Below are 16,593 nucleotides of genomic sequence, written 5' to 3'. Positions count from 1 at the left end.
CACCTGGAGGCTGACTCGAGTCCCCAGATCCCTGATGTGTCCGCGAACTGAGCAAGACGCAGTAGGACGCGGTGTTTCTCCTTTGCTGGGTGCCCAGTGTCCAGTCTGCTTTGCAAGTTAGGCTTTGGGGGGGGGGGGACCTGTTGAATGAGCAGTCTCTTGATGAACAATCGGGAAATATCTTCACCAGAAGAGCCATGGAGAATCCACCCAGCAGTGACATGACACCCCTCCCCTGAGGAGTCGGGGGTCCAGACGGCCAGCTCAGCTCCGGGAAACCAGGGGCGCTACTGTGTGCTATGGGAGTAGCTGTGGCAACAACAGCCTTAGCTTTTTTAGGCGCTTAGTGGTCCTAATGGGGAGGTCGTGTGGGTAGAGTTTGCGTTGGAAGGTGCAGGTGCGCTTTCGCTGGTGCGCACAGATTTCATTAAGTACGCCAGGCATCCGAAGTGAGCTGGATTCTAGGCCTGGAAGATGGGCCACTCAGCATCCCCTCCGCGCCACCCGACGTAGCGTCGGCCCTGGGGGGGACAACCGCGACAGCAGGGAGAAGTGTGCGGCGAGTCGGGGAGATCTTCCTGGGCGGGGACGGCCAGGGACTTCCCGAGAGTCCGGAAACCTGCAGCCGCGGCTCTGCCCAGGATCCGCGGGCGGAGAAGCTCGCGGGGGAGGGAGGGCCGTGCGAGGCTCTGGGGTGGCGCCGGGGGCAGACCCGAGCTTCTGCACGCCTGCATAACCCGTCCGCGGATCCCGAGTTGGCTCTGGCTCCTTCTAGAGGAGGCCTGGACCGCACGAGGAGGCTGCGCGCCCCGCTGTGGAAGGACTGTGACTAGAACTGGGAGGCCAGGCTTGCCATGTGGAACCGAAAAGATTGCAGTCCCGACCTGAGATATTACAAATCAAAGGTTTGCCTTTCGGCCTCCTGGCAACATCAGGTGCCAGGAACTGGGCAGGGGTCTGCACGTAAGCGGGCGGCCTGGAGGTGCTCGGTGCCTCTGAGCCACGCAGTGCTGAAGTGTGGTGGAGAGCTAGACTCTAGCGTAATGAAAGTAAAGACTGAAAAATGCAAGTTCTTTATGATTCCTTAATTCCATCACCTCTGGTCATTTAGAGCCAATTCTGGGAAACAATGACACATTTGGTCAGAAATGTAGGCAAAAAACGTTATCCTCATGGTGTATATGTAATAGTGAATGGTTTTTCTTTGCTAATTTTTTTTTAATGTTGTTGGAAAGACAGAGAGAAGGAGGGACAGAGAAAAAGATTTTTCATCTGCTAGTTCACTCCCTAAGTGGCCGCACCAGCTGAAGCTGAGCCAATCCAAAATCAGGAGCAAGGAAATTCTTCTAGGTCTCCCACATAGGTGCAGGGTCCCAAGACTTTGAGACATCCTCTACTGCTTTCCCAGGCCACAGGCAGGGAGCTGGATGGGAAATGGAGCAGCTGGGGCATGAACCCATACCTATATTGAACGCTGGCGCTTGGAGGTGGAGGATTAGCCAGTTGAGCCATTTTACCAGGCTCTTTTTGCTTGCCTTTAAAAAAAAATTATTTATTTTAAGATTTTATTTTTATTATGTTTTTATTGGAAAGGCGGATATACAGAGAGGAGAGACAGAGAGGAAGATCTCCCGTCCGATGATTCACTCCCCAAGTGAGCACAACGGCCGATGCTATGCCGATCCAAAGCCAGGAGACTCTTCCGGGTCTCCCACGTGGGTGCAGGGTCCCAAGGCTTTGGGCTGTCCTCGACTGCTTTCCCAGGCCACAAGCAGGGAGCTGGATGGGAAGTGGAGCAGCCGGGATTAGATCCGGCGCCCATAGGGGATCCCAGGCACGTACAAGGCGAGGACCTTAGCCACTAGGCCACGCCGCCAGGTCCAAACCTTGCTTTCTGTCAACTGCCACAGAACCCAAACACTTAGGTCTTCATCTACTGCCTTTGCATGCGCTTTAGCTGTGAGCCGGTTCAAAGTGGAGGAGCTAGGACTGGATCCCAGAAATTTTGTGTAGAATGCCGCTGTGTCTAGCTATGGATTAATGTGTGTACCAGGAGAACAATGTCACTACATACCTGGTGATGCAGTGCAGAATGAAATAAGCATAGCTTCTACAGCCCAGAGCATTGGATGACACGGGCAAGTTCTCACTGGCAGGAAGTTGGGGCAGTGGGCTCCTGCCAGTTCCCTGGTGGGCTGCACGGAATGGATACTGCAGGGATCCGTGTGCAGGTCTGAGGACTAGCCTTGAAGACAAAGCTACAGTGGACAGAGTTGGGGACCAAGTGCAGGGCAGGTGGATGCTGGAGACAACCTCAAACAAGAATTTAAACTCTCTTTGATGTTAAGTTTCAGAGAACAAGATTTTTTGAGCTTCAGAAGCCCAGGCCAGTCAGAACTCAGTGATAGGAAAATGAGCCACATGGACACACCAACTGGGGCTGTTTGGGGTGGTGGTGGTGGTGGCTGGAGACGAAGCCAGCAGAGAACACCTAGGGGGATATTAAGGATCGCTGAAGCAGCTTAAGAAGCCAGCAGGACGGCGCTAAGCCATGGGAATGTGGACCTCTGGGTGACGGTGACAGGGCATGGAGATGCTAGGGGTGGAGCTGCGGCATGGCTGGGAGGCTGGGAGCATGGGAAGGGGTGCCACAGCTCTTCATGACCAAGGTAAGAAAGGACTGGGTGGCCTCAGAAGCAGGAGGATACCAGTGGGCTCAGAGACAGGGGATGGAGGCAGGAAGGGGAGGAGTGGTAGAGGGGAGGTGAATCCCGGAGCCCTGTGGCTGGAGAGCTGTGTTCCCAGCCCTGCGGGACCTGGATTTGAAGCCTAACTCTTCTGATTCTAAATTCCTGCTAGAGTCAGATGACTCAATGTATTGGGCCTCTTGCCACCCACTTGTGAGTCAATTCCTGCATGTTGATGGTTTCTGGGAAGTGAACCTGCAGCAGATGGGAGGTTTCTCTCGGCCTCTCAGATAAGCAAACTTCTTCTTCCTCCTCTCCTTCTCCTCCTCCTCTTCTTCTTCTTCTTCTCCAGGCCAGGCAGGGCTACAACACCTGTGGGCCTCATGTGAGCTAGATCAGGGAAGGGCCAGGTTGGGCTGACTGTTCCAACTGGTGCAAGCAAAAATTAGAGTGGGTGAGGGTTGGTTGGGCTTTGCTGCAGCATCAGCTGGCAGAGGCTGGCACTGGGGGCTAATTCTGTCAAGTTAAACTCCAGAACCACCTGGAGAGTGCATAATCCAGGAGTGGGAGTGGTCCATTAGGGAAAAAGTGGGCACCGACCTCTTGAGTTACCACTCCCACTGGAGAGCATAAAAACCAGGACAGGGGCAGGGTGGCTAGACAGAAAGGCACCCACCAGCATGTGTGTGGGCTGGATAGTAGGTTGGTTGGGTTGAACTAGGCTTCAATGCCCATTGACAAGTACGAGAGCTAAATGGGATGTGGGACAGACTGAACAACTCTGTGTTATACACTGGCATTAATGGGAACCAGGGTAAGGGACAGGCTTGATGGGGGTTATGGGGAGTTGCCCCAACTAGGCTGCAGCTCCCACTGGTTTGCCTGAGGGCTGAGTGTGAAGTGGGCAGGATCGGGCTGGACTGCAACACCCATTGGTTTGTGTGGAAGACAGGGCTGAAAACAGAACTGACCCAGCAATTGCAACGATCATCACGTGCATAAGCTGATTGGGGCGATGGACTGTGCCAGACCCTGTACTGGCAAACTCACACAAGAATCAGGTCTGGGATCATCTCAGATGAAGTTTCTTTGGAGATCCCTCCAACTGAACTGCTGATCTCAGAACCCCAACCATGAAGAGACTGTGTCAGCCAGTGGATTCTGAAGAGATTTCATTGCGCTTGGAGCGGCTAGATTGGCAGCAATTCAGAACTGTTGAACTATCAAAACAGCTTAAACAGGACCCTCAGATCATGCCTCATGTAGGGGACCTGGGATGGGCTGGAGGCTGGGTGGGACTCTTTCCTCTGTTTCTCCCCTGACCCCAGATAGAGGGGAAAAAAATGATATTTGTGTGGAAACAATGGTTATTACCCACTTTCCTGCATCCCTTGACCCTTTGTACCCTAATCAACTAAGTAAGATTATTTAAAAAAAAAAATTAAGACTGGCTATCATCAAGATGTCTAAAAGAGACGAGCGGACATTTTGGCCCAGCAGGTGATGCTGGCTTCGTGGGACATCTACTCCCCACGTCGGAGTGCTTGGCGCCAAGTGCCTTAACTGCTTCCAGTCGGCTTTCCTGCAGTGTGCCTGGGAGGCAGCAGAAGATGGCAGTTATTTAAATCCCTGCCACCCTCGTAAAAAGATCTGGAGCGAGTTCTTGGCTCCTGGCTTTGTCTTGCTCCAGCCATAACTGTTGTAGCCATTTGGGACATGAATCGGCAGGTAGAAGATTCTCTGCCTCTCATCTCCTCCATCTCTTGTATATCCCTCCGCTCTTGTCTTTGCCTTTCAGAATTAGCAAATATAATAATTTCCCGCACAGTTCGCATGTATAATAATTCTGAATTCATTGTTGCTACATTTATCTAAAAGAAATCTTTAAAAACAAACTTTTTGTCCCCTGCAGGATGACTTTGGGAATCTTCTCAAATTGCACCTTCTGTTTGAAAGTCAAGTACTTACCTCGTCAACAAAAGAGAAAGCTACAGTTTGACATTAAGGAAAACGGTGGAAAGTTTTCTCTCGTTCTAAATCCCCAGGTATTTCCAAGTCAATTAAACTACTGTATGATAAGCATGGTGCATTGAGGCGATGAGAGCCTTGGTTCTATGAATAAGCAGAGAAGAATGGCAGCAAGAGGAACTGTGGCAGTGCCCACTGGCTGGCTGTTTGGGCCAAAAGTGCGTTAGAGGCAGGAGGGCCCATCCCGGCCCCCCTCCCAGGCTGCAGGAGAATGTCCTTGAAGACAAATTACTAGAGCACAGCCAAAGACATAAATAGAATTTCAGACAGATTATTCTCAGAGGAGAAAAGCCACAGTGCACAACATTGGCAAAAATCCCGCTGTCATCACCTAGCAACGTGTCCACCCTGGAGTGACACTTGTGAGGATAACTCCGGGGAGACAGAAAGATGGACAGACCCTGTAAACTGGTCTTTGGAGTGGAGCTTGAGCGCTATGTAATGTTTATTTAAACACTGAAGGACGCTCCCTTCCCGCTCTTGAACTGTAAATCTGAGAATTTAGATAAATTCTTCGTTAGATGAAGCCTTGGAAATACTTATGGCTAATCTTTTTTTTTTTTTAACATCTCCTTGAAAGAAGTAGAACTTGAGATCCAAAGGTGTCCGGCCCCAGGTCCGCCTGTGCCGGAGATTTGCTCCTCTGTCTGGAAATGGGCTGACCCAGCCTGTCCCCTGCGAGGCCGTTGCTCTAGGGCTCGCCTACGGTGAGCCTCACCTGTTCAGCGAATCATGGGTCAAGCTGAGTGTCGGAAATGGAATGGCCATGTTTCTCTGCAGTAGAATTGTGCAGGCTTCCCGCACTCACTGGGTTCACCGTTTCTGCGGGTGGATGAATAATGCATAGTTGCTCTACTTTCTCAGTCTGCCTTGTGGGCAGAGAACTGCCAACGCCATCTCTTGGCTTTGCAAACTATCACATCTTGTGCGTGCAGTCTTTTGACAGTGTGTGTGTGTGTGTGTGTGTGTGTGTGTGCACGTTTTGCAGTGGGACATAAACATTTTAAACATGCATGCTCGCTGTTTATAAAGAAGAAAACAGCTTTCTGCGTGACGATGAGGCGTGAACTGCAGATAAGTGGACAAGCCACTACAGGCCTGTATAGCTGGCATGCTACCACGTGTGTACTCAGCTGTGAATATTGTCTGTGCATAGAAGAGTTCTGGAAGGATCCAGGAAGGACAAGTTGCGACAGGTGCCTCTGAGGAATACTGATACAACAGTGGAGAATGGAAGATGCCATTATTACTGTTTCGCTTTGTAGATAGTCTGCAATGGTCCTGTGCTATGTATTCAAAACTAAATGAATAGTACAAAATGAATAAGTAATGAATAATCTTTGGATTTCCCTCTCCACCCTGGGGGGAAATAACCGAACAGGTTGACAGGGGTGTAAGTAAGGAGATTCATCATCACAGACCACTGCTTACAATAGTGACAAGTCAGAAATAACTCGTAGGGATGTTTAAGCACTTAGTGAGTATTTGTGTCCAAACACTTTAAAAACCATGGATTAAAAAAAAAAAATGTTATGTAAGAAGAAATTGCACTCTTTCTAAAGGTTTTAGAAATCTGAGAAAAATTATTACATGAAACTATCATATAATAAGACTTGTTATGGGTGAAAAGTAAACATAAATAATTTATTTAGATTTCCTTTTTGATCACTGCATAAAGATTGACTTTTTGTTTTCAGTGCACCCATGTCGTCTTAGACAATGCTGATTTCCTAAGTCAGTACCAACTGGACTCTATCCGAAAGAAGCGCGTCCACATTGCAAGTCCCGAGTTCATCTGGGACTGCATCAAAGAAAGGAGACTCTTGGATGTCAAGAACTATGAGCCTACCGAAGCCCTGGCCGTCACGCTGCCTCCTGATCAAAACACCAGGAGTTCCGGTAGGCATCACAAGCAGAATGTGTTGTGGCATGCTGTAGGAAACGTGGACTGCCCATGTGGGACTCTGAGATGCAGTTCCTGGTCCCCAGCTTCAGCCTGGCCCACATCCTTCTGTTACAGCCATTTGGGGAGGGAAACAGCAGATGGAAAGTGTGTGTGTGTGTGTGTGTGTGTCTGTGTGTGTGTGACACTTATTTTCTTTATCCCTTTCAAATAAATAAAAATCAACTTTTAGCCCTGGTGCAGTAGTCTAGTGGCTAAATCCTAGCCTAGCATCCCCTGGGATCCCATGTGGACACTGGCTCGTGTCCTAGCTGCTCCACCTCCTGCTCAGCTCCCTTCCTGTGGCCTGAAAAGGCAGTCGAGGATAGCCCAAAGCCTTGGGACCCTGCACCCACATGGGAGACCTAGAGCTCCTCCTGGCTCTTGACTTCAGATCGGCTTAGTTCCAGCCATCACAGCCATTTGGGAAGTGAACCAGTAGATGGAAGATCTTTCTGTCTCTCCTCCTCTCTGTAAAGCTTTCTAATAATAACTAAATAAATAAAGAATATTTTTTTAAATTAAGAAGTAAATTTTTTAGAAGTTATAGCTAAATAATAAAGGACAAAAGGCTAACATTTTGCCAAAGAAGTTCTTTCCGAAAGGTGGTCCACATTAAAGAAACTTTGTTCCCCCATAATCTCAGATTGCACTTTGGAATCTGTCGAGAAGAAAGCCTTTGGACATAGAAAAATGTATACCTTGTGAATCAGGTACAAAAATCAGCAAATGAAGGGGTGGGTGATTGGCTTAGCTGTTAAGGTTAAGACACCTGTATTCCACGTTAGAATACCTGGGGTTCACGCCTGGCTCCCAGTCCCGACTCCAGCACAGCTGGAGATGTAACTGGGATGGAACAGAACAGGGAAGGCTCAGATGATGTGGCCATTGCTCCCGCGGGAACCTGGACTAAGTTCTGGACTCTCCACTTTCAGGAGCTCTGTTTGTCTTTGTGTGTGTCTCTTTCATTGTGTCTCAAATCTTAAAAAAAAAAATAATTAAGCCTTTCCGACAAATACTGACTTACAGAAACGCATGATTTATGTAAGGTATCATAATACATGTTTGATAAGGTGAAGTCTCTTTAGACAAACATTTGTCCAAAAATGCTGCTACAGAGGTTGAGCTAGCTTGCTGTCCCAGGAAATGGTGGCTAAAACAGGAAGAGGCAGGCGAGTGGGCTTCGTTTACACTGAGATAACTGCTTCAGCCTTCAGAATAATCCACTCTAAGTCAGAACCGGCACTAATACACTAATACTAATATAGAACCGGCTAATCTTCAAAGTCTTGATGTTATCCGTATACATTATACAGATGCTATCTGTACACATTATAACACTATAGATCATGCTATGGTTCTTCTATGAGAAAGCCATCAGACACTTGCATAGGGAGCAGGATGTTAGCGCAGTGGTTAAAATGCAGGTGTTGTTCTTCGTGCTTCAGAGAGCTCGGGTTGGATTGCTGGCTCCAGTTCCTGGCTCCTGTCAGTGTAGACCCTTGGAGGCCGTGGGTAATGGCATCCCCCGCCCAACCCATGTAGACTTAGCCTGGTCTCAGCTCTGCTGTGGCCGTTGTGGGCACTTGGAGAATGAACCAGCAGGTGGGAATTCGCTCTCTTTCTCTGTTTCTCTCACATAAGTAAATTAATAAAAAAAAATGTTTAAAAATCTAAAATTTCACAGTACAGTTCTTCCATTTCTCTCATCGCTTCACTTGTGATGTGTGGATACCTGCAGATGCATTCTGATCCTTAGTGTTAGAAACGCATTTCCTACCTATGTTTTCCATTGTCTCCAGAAGAGAAAATACAAGTCAAAAATCATAGAGATGTCAATTTTACAAATACAGATTTATGTTAGAATTCTTCTCGTATACCCATTAAAATAGAATTATTATATGCTCTGTCTTACATTTCTTCCCTTTGATTTTTGAAATTTTTAAAAAAATGTTTATTTATTTTCATTGGCCTTGGAAGGCAGTGAGATGGAAAGAGAGACAGGCAGATCCCAATGCCAGGAACAGCCAAGGCTGGGCTGGGCAGAACCAAGGAGCTGGAACCAGTCTGAGTCTCCCGTATGAGAGGCTGAGTCCCAGGGACTTGAGCCATCACCTGCCACCCCCAGGGTGGCCAGGAGCAGGAAGCTGCATTTGGACACAGAATCAACACTCCTGAATGGGATGCGAGTGTCCAAATGGCATCTCCATTGCTGTGACAAATACCCATCCCCACTTGTGCTGTCTTTAGACTATCAATAGCTATAGCTAATTTAAGAACAGCTCTTAAATATTGCGACAGATATGCTGTTTATTCAATGGCTTAATTCCATCTGTTGTGCTAACTCATTCAAGTAAGCTTTTGAGCAGTAAACAGATGCTTCATTTGTTTTAATCCTAGAAGTGGAAACGGATGACCTGTCCCTGGATGATGTCATGAAGCAAGAAGACACTGTGGAACCCACCGAGTAATCCAGCTTCAAACCTTGGGACTCTGCAGGGTTTATGTTTCACAAATTCAAGCAGTATTATTAGCATTAGTACTAGGCTGTTGTTATGTCAGCCTATTTTGCTTGTCTAACTCTATTAAGTTTTTATTTAATATTTTTTCCTTCAGCCAGAATACTGCTGATTTCTTCTGTCATCTCAGTTTCATGAGATGTGACATAATTATTAGAGAGATTGAGTTTTCAAAGGAGAAAGTCACAGGTGATAAGGTGTGGGCGCTGGCTTACCTGTTACCTTAGCGGCCCAGTCTGTAACAACTACGCGATGCTGCTAGGGTATTTGTTATCGGTAATTTTAAAAAGAGAACAACTCCAAAATCAAAGGTGCAGATTTAGGAGAAGTCTGAGTCTGATTTTACAGAGGCGTTCACTGTGATCCAGGCAGGGGCCGGGTCGGGCCTGCGTGTCAGAAGCCTTAGGTAGGAGCCCAGTGGACAGCATGCAGTGGGGCAGCTGGCGGCAGGTGCCTCTGCTCTTGAGTAGTGCTGGACTCAGTGTTGGGTCCAGGCAAGGAACTCAGGAAAACACTTAGAATTCCTAAGAAGGCATGGGAGGCTTAAAGAATTAGGCAAGGAGATGTACAAGAAAAAAATTATGAAGCTGTGTCTAACCTGCGTCTACTTCAATGTTAACATGTGACTGTCCTGTTTTAGGTTTCATGTAGAGAATGTTGAAATTTCTCATTTTCCTCAAGATTTTGAAGTTGCAAAATATAACACCTTGGAAAAAGTAAGTCTGATTTTTTTTTTCAGAAAAGAAAAACAGAATTTTTCTGAATATTTTTCTTGTTCATTTTCTGGTTTTGAAAAATTGTGCATATCCTGAATATCATACATTCTGCAATATATATACTGATTTTTTGGTGCTAAAGAAAATGCCTACATTTAAAATTCAGTGCTTTTTATTCTGAATGTTTTTACTTTCATAGCATTGCATGCTAGTACAAGACATTTTAAATACTACAAAATATTCATATAGGATTAAGAAATAAAAGTGCTCCTCATTATTAGCAGAAATAATTATTCATTATTAGTTTCTATTCATTATTAGTTTCTCAGAAAGTTTTTAAAGACTTATAAGATTTGAAAGATAATGTGACAGAGATATGTAGAGAGAGAGATTGCCCAACTACTGATTCACTCGCCAAGGGCCACAGTGGTAGAGGCTGGCCCTGGCCAGGAGCCAAGGGCTTTATGCTGGTTTCCATTAGGGGATGCAGAGACCATGTCCTGCCCATTTTCCACCTTAGCAGGAAGTTGGACCTGAAGCAGAGTGTCCCAGACTCAAAGGCTGACATTGCCACCATGATACCACAACGTCAACTGCTCAATTCCTTGGATTTATAAGCATATGTTTGACACTAATTATTTATGCCATTTCGAATCCCTGTTCATTTGCATTAAAAATAAAATTAGCTCCTCTTTGATAAAATCACGTAAATATCCACGCTTATCTTCAGAATGATGCTCCATTTGTATTTTTGAGATAGTTGATCAAATTTGAAAATAGCACCAAAAATTTGAAAATAGTATTTAATTTGAAAATAACAATTCCTTCTGTGATAGAGAAAACAGGAAAAGCACACTATAAACACAGACATAGATGCATGCAAGGATTTCAAAACTGGATTTCACTGCAGTGTCTTTAATTCTATTCCCCACATTCTTTTATAAATATCTATAGTATAAACACAAGAGGAAACGTATTGAATATTAATAGTGACTGCATCTCTGTATTTTTTATTTTCTGCTTGTACCTCTTCATAATCATGTCTCGCGCTGTGGTTCCGATCAGCACCTCTGGGTGCTCTGCGCGGTGCGTGTTCGCTGCTTCCCTGAGCGCACACCTTGTTTTCCAGGTGGGGATCAATGGCGACCCGGAAGTGGTGGTGGTAGAGCTGTGCTGCTCTCAGGCCCCTGAGGACCCTCCGTTCCTGATTTGTGCACACTTCCTGCTGGCTGACGGCGTGCAGGTGATGTTCCTGTTCACGGCTGCTGCAGTCCATCAACCTGCTCACCTTTGTTTTGTATCTGCGGTTAGCTCAAGGTGGTGCAGCAAGCAGACAGGCTGTGAGCGCTCAGACAACAGGCGCGTGTTCGTCTCAGGCTGCTGGTCCTAGATGGCATGCAGCAGGGTTGATTTCCTGCAGGGCTCCTCACGTGCTCCTCTGTCAAAGTCTTCTCATAAGAACACCCGTCATGTTGGATCAGTTCCTGCCTCTTGACCTTGTTTAACTTAATTGCCACTTTGAAAAATGTATTTATTTGAAAAGCGGGGTTACACAGTGAAGGATCTTGCATCTCCTGTTTCACTCCCCAAATGGTGGTCATTGCTAGGACTGGGCCAGACCACACCAGGAACTTGGAACTCCATCCGGGAGTCCAAGAAATTGGCCTGACTCCCACTGCTTTCCCAGGGTCATCAGCAGGAAGCTGCAGCAGAAGTGGAGCAGCCAGAACTAGAATCAGCTCTCTTATGGCGTAATGGCTTCACGGGTGAGCACTCAGCAGGCAGTGGCTTAGCCTCCTGTATGCTAATGCCAGACCCACTTAATTCCTTCTTTTTAAAAATAATTTAAGATTTATTTATTTTTATTGCAAAGTCAGATATACAGAGAGGAGGAGAGACAGAAAGGAAGATCTTCCATCTGATTGTTCACTCCCCAAGCAGCTGCAATGGCTGGAGCTGAGCCAGTCCGAAGCCAGGAGCCTGGAGCCTCTTCCGGGTCTCCCACACGGGTGCAGGGTCCCAAGGCTTTGGGCCATCCTTGACTGCTTTCCCAGGCCACAAGCAGGGAGCTGGATGGGAAGTAGGGTCGCTGGGATTAGAACCGGCACCCACATGGGATCCTGACACGTTCAAGGCGAGGACTTTAGTGGCTAGGCCACGCAGCCGGGCCACACTTCATTACTTCTTAAAGACTGTTTATATATACAGTCCCATTCTGAAGTGCTGGGGTAGGTGGGCACCATTCAGCTCATAACACCTGGTAAGTAGTTCAGCAGAGTAGAAATAGGTTCCCTTTGGAGTGATGGAGGGAGAAGGGGTAGTTGCCCAGACCAGAGCGACGTAGACAGGGAGAGTATTTACTGAGTGGAAGACATGGGGTTTCTGCTCTCGTTCCACACCACTTATGGGACATTTTCCTAAACAATCCCTTAGCACGCTGCAGCAAGCACCTGCCGTGTAGTCAGAATCTGTTACAGCTGAGACCCAAAGCTAGAACTTTGACTCCAAAAACTCACCTCTTGGATGGAAGCAGCACACGTGTCTTTGCAACCTACTGTGACAGCTCTGATATTTAAGTGTGTCTAAAGCTTCAAGGATTGGGGTCTCAGGGTCCTGGAAATGGCATTGGAGGCGGTACAAAGGTCATGACCCTTGCTCTAGGTCAACATTAACTCAAGAGCACAGTTTCAATCACAAGTATGAGACCAAAGGAAGTCAGTTAAGGCCTACAGTTCAAATTAAATGTTATGAGATCCACCAGTGGGTTTTGTAAGCAGAACACTCAGTCGCTTGTCAGTAGCATTGGAAGTGTATTGCTGGGCCTGCTCTCCAGATGTCAGGCTCGCTTCAAGGCCAGGATGCCCAGGTGGAGACAGGACCACGTGGCTGACAGATCCCATTTCTCTCCCAACAGCAGCTTGGGTTGCAGCTGCCGCCAAGGGAAGTGCCTGTTCCGTGGGTGATCCCCGGGAGGGAGCCCGAAGTGTGGGGCTCCCCTGTTCTCCCACCACCTCTCAGTGCCTGCTCAGTGTAGCTGTGAGAGGCCACTGTTAGCTAAGCAGTGTTGTCATATCACAGCTGACATTCTGTTGCCATCATGTGTCCCTGCAAAGAGCGAGAAAGTTAACCGGATGTCAGATGCATCCAGGAAACAGGGTTTGCTAAGTCTGAACCAAAAATGTACACTAGATTTAGTTGGGTTAAAAAAAAAAAAAAACAGTGAAAATCAAGCTGAACGTTGTGATGGGAGGTTATGATTTTTCTCCCATCCCTCCAGGGTGCCTTCTTCCCTTAGCAAGCCAGTCTAGGACTCTCCGTAGGTGAGCCTGTCACCTTATAGGAATGACCTCGTTTTTTTCTTTCTTTTTCATTTCCAGCTGCTCATTGGTCATTCAGTAACATGTTATTTAACTTCATGTTACTGTAAATTTCCTATTTTTCCATCTGTTGTTGATTTTGTTTTATGACTTTTCATCTAACGGGATGTATAGTAACTGTATAATAGGGACCATCATATCCAGATGTGAAGATACAATGCAGTATGCATCTCTACTTCCAAATCAAAGATGGACTCCCAGTGAAACTGCTAAATATATCTTGACAACTGTGTGCTAGATCTTCTGCCATTGTCCATACCTACAATCTCAGGATACACTTAAATAACACAACGACAGACTAAGGACTGTGAAGGACTATACTAGTGTAATAATATGGGGAAAATCAGTGGCGGGGGAGGAGGGAGCTTGAGGAAGAGGGAAGAGAAATCCCAGAACCTATGGAACTGAACCATAAAATAATAAAAAGAAGGCCCAGCGTGGTAGCCTAGTAGCTCAAGTCCTCGCCTTGCGAGCGCTGGGATCCCATATGGCCACCCACTGTAATCCCAGCATCCCTACTTCCCACCAAGCTCCCTGCTTGTGGCTGGAAAAGCAGTCAAGGACGGCCTAAAAAACCTTGGGATCCTACACCTGCGTGGCAGACCCGGAAGAGGCTCCAGGCTCCAGGCTTCAGATTGGCTTAGCTTCGGCCATTGCTGTCACTTGGGGAGTGAGTCAACAGATGGAAGATCTTCCTTTCTGTCTCTCCTCCTCTCTGTATATCTGCCTTTCCAATAAAAATAAAATAAATCTTTTTAAAAAGAAGTAAGAAGAAGAAAAAAAGAAGTAATCTTTTCTTAAGGCCTTCTGCAGAAGAAAGTTTTCAAGCTTGCCCTTTGAACAGAATTGTGTTGGGGCAGGCATCTGGTGTTGTGAGCGACGTAGTCCTGAGGAACCCACATTCCACAACCAGATGCCTTAGTTCAAGTCTTGGTTTCTCTTCCCAACCCAGTGGCCTACTAAGAGCACCCTGGATAACCCGAGCAGTTCCATTCCTCTGCGCACACGGGAGTCCTGGATGGTGATCCGGGCTCTTGGCTTCTTTGGCTGTTGAACGCATTTGCAGAGTTAATCAACACATGGAAATCTGTCAGTTTCCATCTCTCCCTTTCTCTCTGCCTGTCAAATGAATAAAAATAATTAAAAAAAAAACATTTTGATGGAAATATTTCAAAATTATGATACACTCTACCTACTTAAAAATAATTTTGTGTGTGTGTTTATTTTCAGTGTATGTAAAAAGCCCAGAGGCAGGGAGAGAGAGAGACAAAGTGACAGAGATCTTCCGTCCACTGCTTCACTCCCCAGTGTCAAAATATCTGAGGCTGGGCCAGGCTGAAGTCAGGAGCAAGGAACTCTATCCAGCTCTCCCACACGGACAGATGAGACCCATGACCTTGAGCTCTCACCTGCTGCCTCCTGCGATGTGCATTGGCAGGTCTTTACATTGAACACAAAGGATCTGAGACTTGAACTTGGATGCTGCAGTGTGACAGGCGATAGCCCGAGCAGTGGCAATGATCGTGCCAGACTTCAAAGCTAGAATAGTGGGTAAAATGAGGGTTCTAAATGATCATTGGAGTGACTCCAAGGACTCAGATGGCCTTTTGTGTCTGCTGTTCTTCACTGCTTCCAGGTTTTAGGCTGTTACCCAAGACCTGAACATTGAAGAAACCCCTTCACAGTACAGATCTAATGTGTCTTTCACCACGTAGTAGGTGTCCGTTAAAATGGATGTGTTAATAAGTTGCTGTGTACTATAATTCACAGACTAGAAGACAGTTCGCTGTCAAGAAAACCGCTGCAGATGCAAGCGAATACTATGCAAATTACATTGAAGAACTGAAGAAGCAAGGATTTCTGCTCAGGGAACACTTCACACTCCAAGCCACCCAATTAGCATCTGAAAAACTGCAAGCCGTAAGATTGATTTGTGCATGTTATTTTGTGTTGCTGACTTAATGTTTTGAGACGAATGTTTTCTTTCTTACACTAAAAAGACTGGGAGGACAGAAAAGCAGGATTTAGGAAAAGGGTAAGTGACCCCATAGAAAGGTGTGGAGCCATGAGCAAGAATCGTCAGCCCTGACTGCCTGAGCTTAATGGCAGTCACAGACTTGGAGCTCATGAGGGGAAAGGCAAAGGCAGGCAGAAAAATTGCAGGAGAATAGAGATGATGATGGGACGGGTATCACAGATTCGGAAAAGGTGCATGGAGGAAATGGCGGGAGGGAAATTACAGTGACCTGGCATCTTGCAAAATATCTGAGGGCCTCAACGCCACCACGCTGGGAACCCTGGAGGGCCACAGTCCAGCTGTATCCACACGGTCACACCAGGCCGAGGTCAACAACTCACCTCTGCTCACTGGCCCAGGTGTGTTTTCATCCACTCACACGCGATGCCTGGTTGATTGTGAGTCATTTTTGTGTCGCCATTGCAGCTGCTTTTGGAGGAGGTCATGGGTGCCGGCCCTCTGAGCCCGGAGGTGAGCGACTTGGTGGAGTTGTTGTGGACGGAAGTTCTGGGCCACCTAGAGCACACGCTGCTCAAGCCCGTGAACAGCATCAGCCTCAACGATGTAAGTGCAGTGGGTCTTAGAGACACAACAGGATAAGCTACTGCTTGGATTCTAGCGCTTATGTATGCATGCTGGGCAAGGTGCTCCAAGCTCCCCCAGGAAACCAGACAGCCCCGTCTGGCATTATCAGCAGCAGGCTGATCAAAAATCAGCCTTCAGTGTGGGCTAATTAGGAGGCCAAGACACTTGAGCTAGGCCTGTTGGCCATGGGTGGTCTTGGTCCAAGTTAGAGCCCTATGCATTAATGTGCGTCATAGTCTCATATCTTCTGAGCGTGTTTTTTTTTAAAGATTTGTTTTATTTTTATTGGGAAGGCAGATATACAGAGAGGAGAGACAGAGAGGAAGATCTTCCATCCGATGATTCACTCCCCAAGTGAGCGCAACAGCCGATGCTATGCCAATCTGAAGCCAGGAGCCTCTTCCAGGTCTCCCATGTGGGTGCAGGGTCCCAAAGCTTTGGGCCGTCCTCGACTGCTTTCCTGGGCCACAGGCAGGGAGCTGGATGGGAAGCGGGGCTGCCGGGATTAGAACCAGCGCCCATATGGGATCCCGGGTGTGCAAGACAAGGACCTTAACCACTGCGCCACCGCACCGGGCCCTGTTTTTTTTTTTATGATGTTTACATAGTTGACAAGGATGCATGCCCATGAGGACCACTGATTAGGCTGGGAAAGGTTTCAGAATAGGAAAAGTGGGTGAGACAATTGTTTCCATTTTCTTTTTCTTCTTCCCATATCTAGG

General features: G+C 47.0%; 1 protein-coding gene across 1 annotated transcript in view; it reads left to right on the top strand.

Annotated features, from left to right (window-relative positions):
* Nucleotides 1–16,593, top strand: part of LOC121168081 (protein mono-ADP-ribosyltransferase PARP4-like) — a 74,940-nt gene that overhangs the window by 222 nt on the left and 58,125 nt on the right. Inside the window, exons 2-8 of the mRNA XM_040997849.1 lie at nucleotides 4,600–4,732; nucleotides 6,413–6,614; nucleotides 9,058–9,124; nucleotides 9,817–9,892; nucleotides 11,022–11,135; nucleotides 15,040–15,189; nucleotides 15,713–15,850. Coding sequence (XP_040853783.1) covers nucleotides 4,601–4,732; nucleotides 6,413–6,614; nucleotides 9,058–9,124; nucleotides 9,817–9,892; nucleotides 11,022–11,135; nucleotides 15,040–15,189; nucleotides 15,713–15,850 — 879 coding nt within the window. The 5' untranslated portion in view covers nucleotide 4,600. The remainder of the gene's footprint in view (nucleotides 1–4,599; nucleotides 4,733–6,412; nucleotides 6,615–9,057; nucleotides 9,125–9,816; nucleotides 9,893–11,021; nucleotides 11,136–15,039; nucleotides 15,190–15,712; nucleotides 15,851–16,593) is intronic.

The sequence above is a fragment of the Ochotona curzoniae genome, unplaced genomic scaffold (assembly GCF_017591425.1).
Source record: "Ochotona curzoniae isolate NIBS_2020 unplaced genomic scaffold, NIBS_Ocur_1.0 patch49, whole genome shotgun sequence".
Lineage (NCBI taxonomy): Eukaryota > Metazoa > Chordata > Mammalia > Lagomorpha > Ochotonidae > Ochotona > Ochotona curzoniae.
The sequence above is the reverse complement of the archived record's forward strand: the minus strand, read 5'-3'. Positions and strand labels throughout refer to the sequence as shown.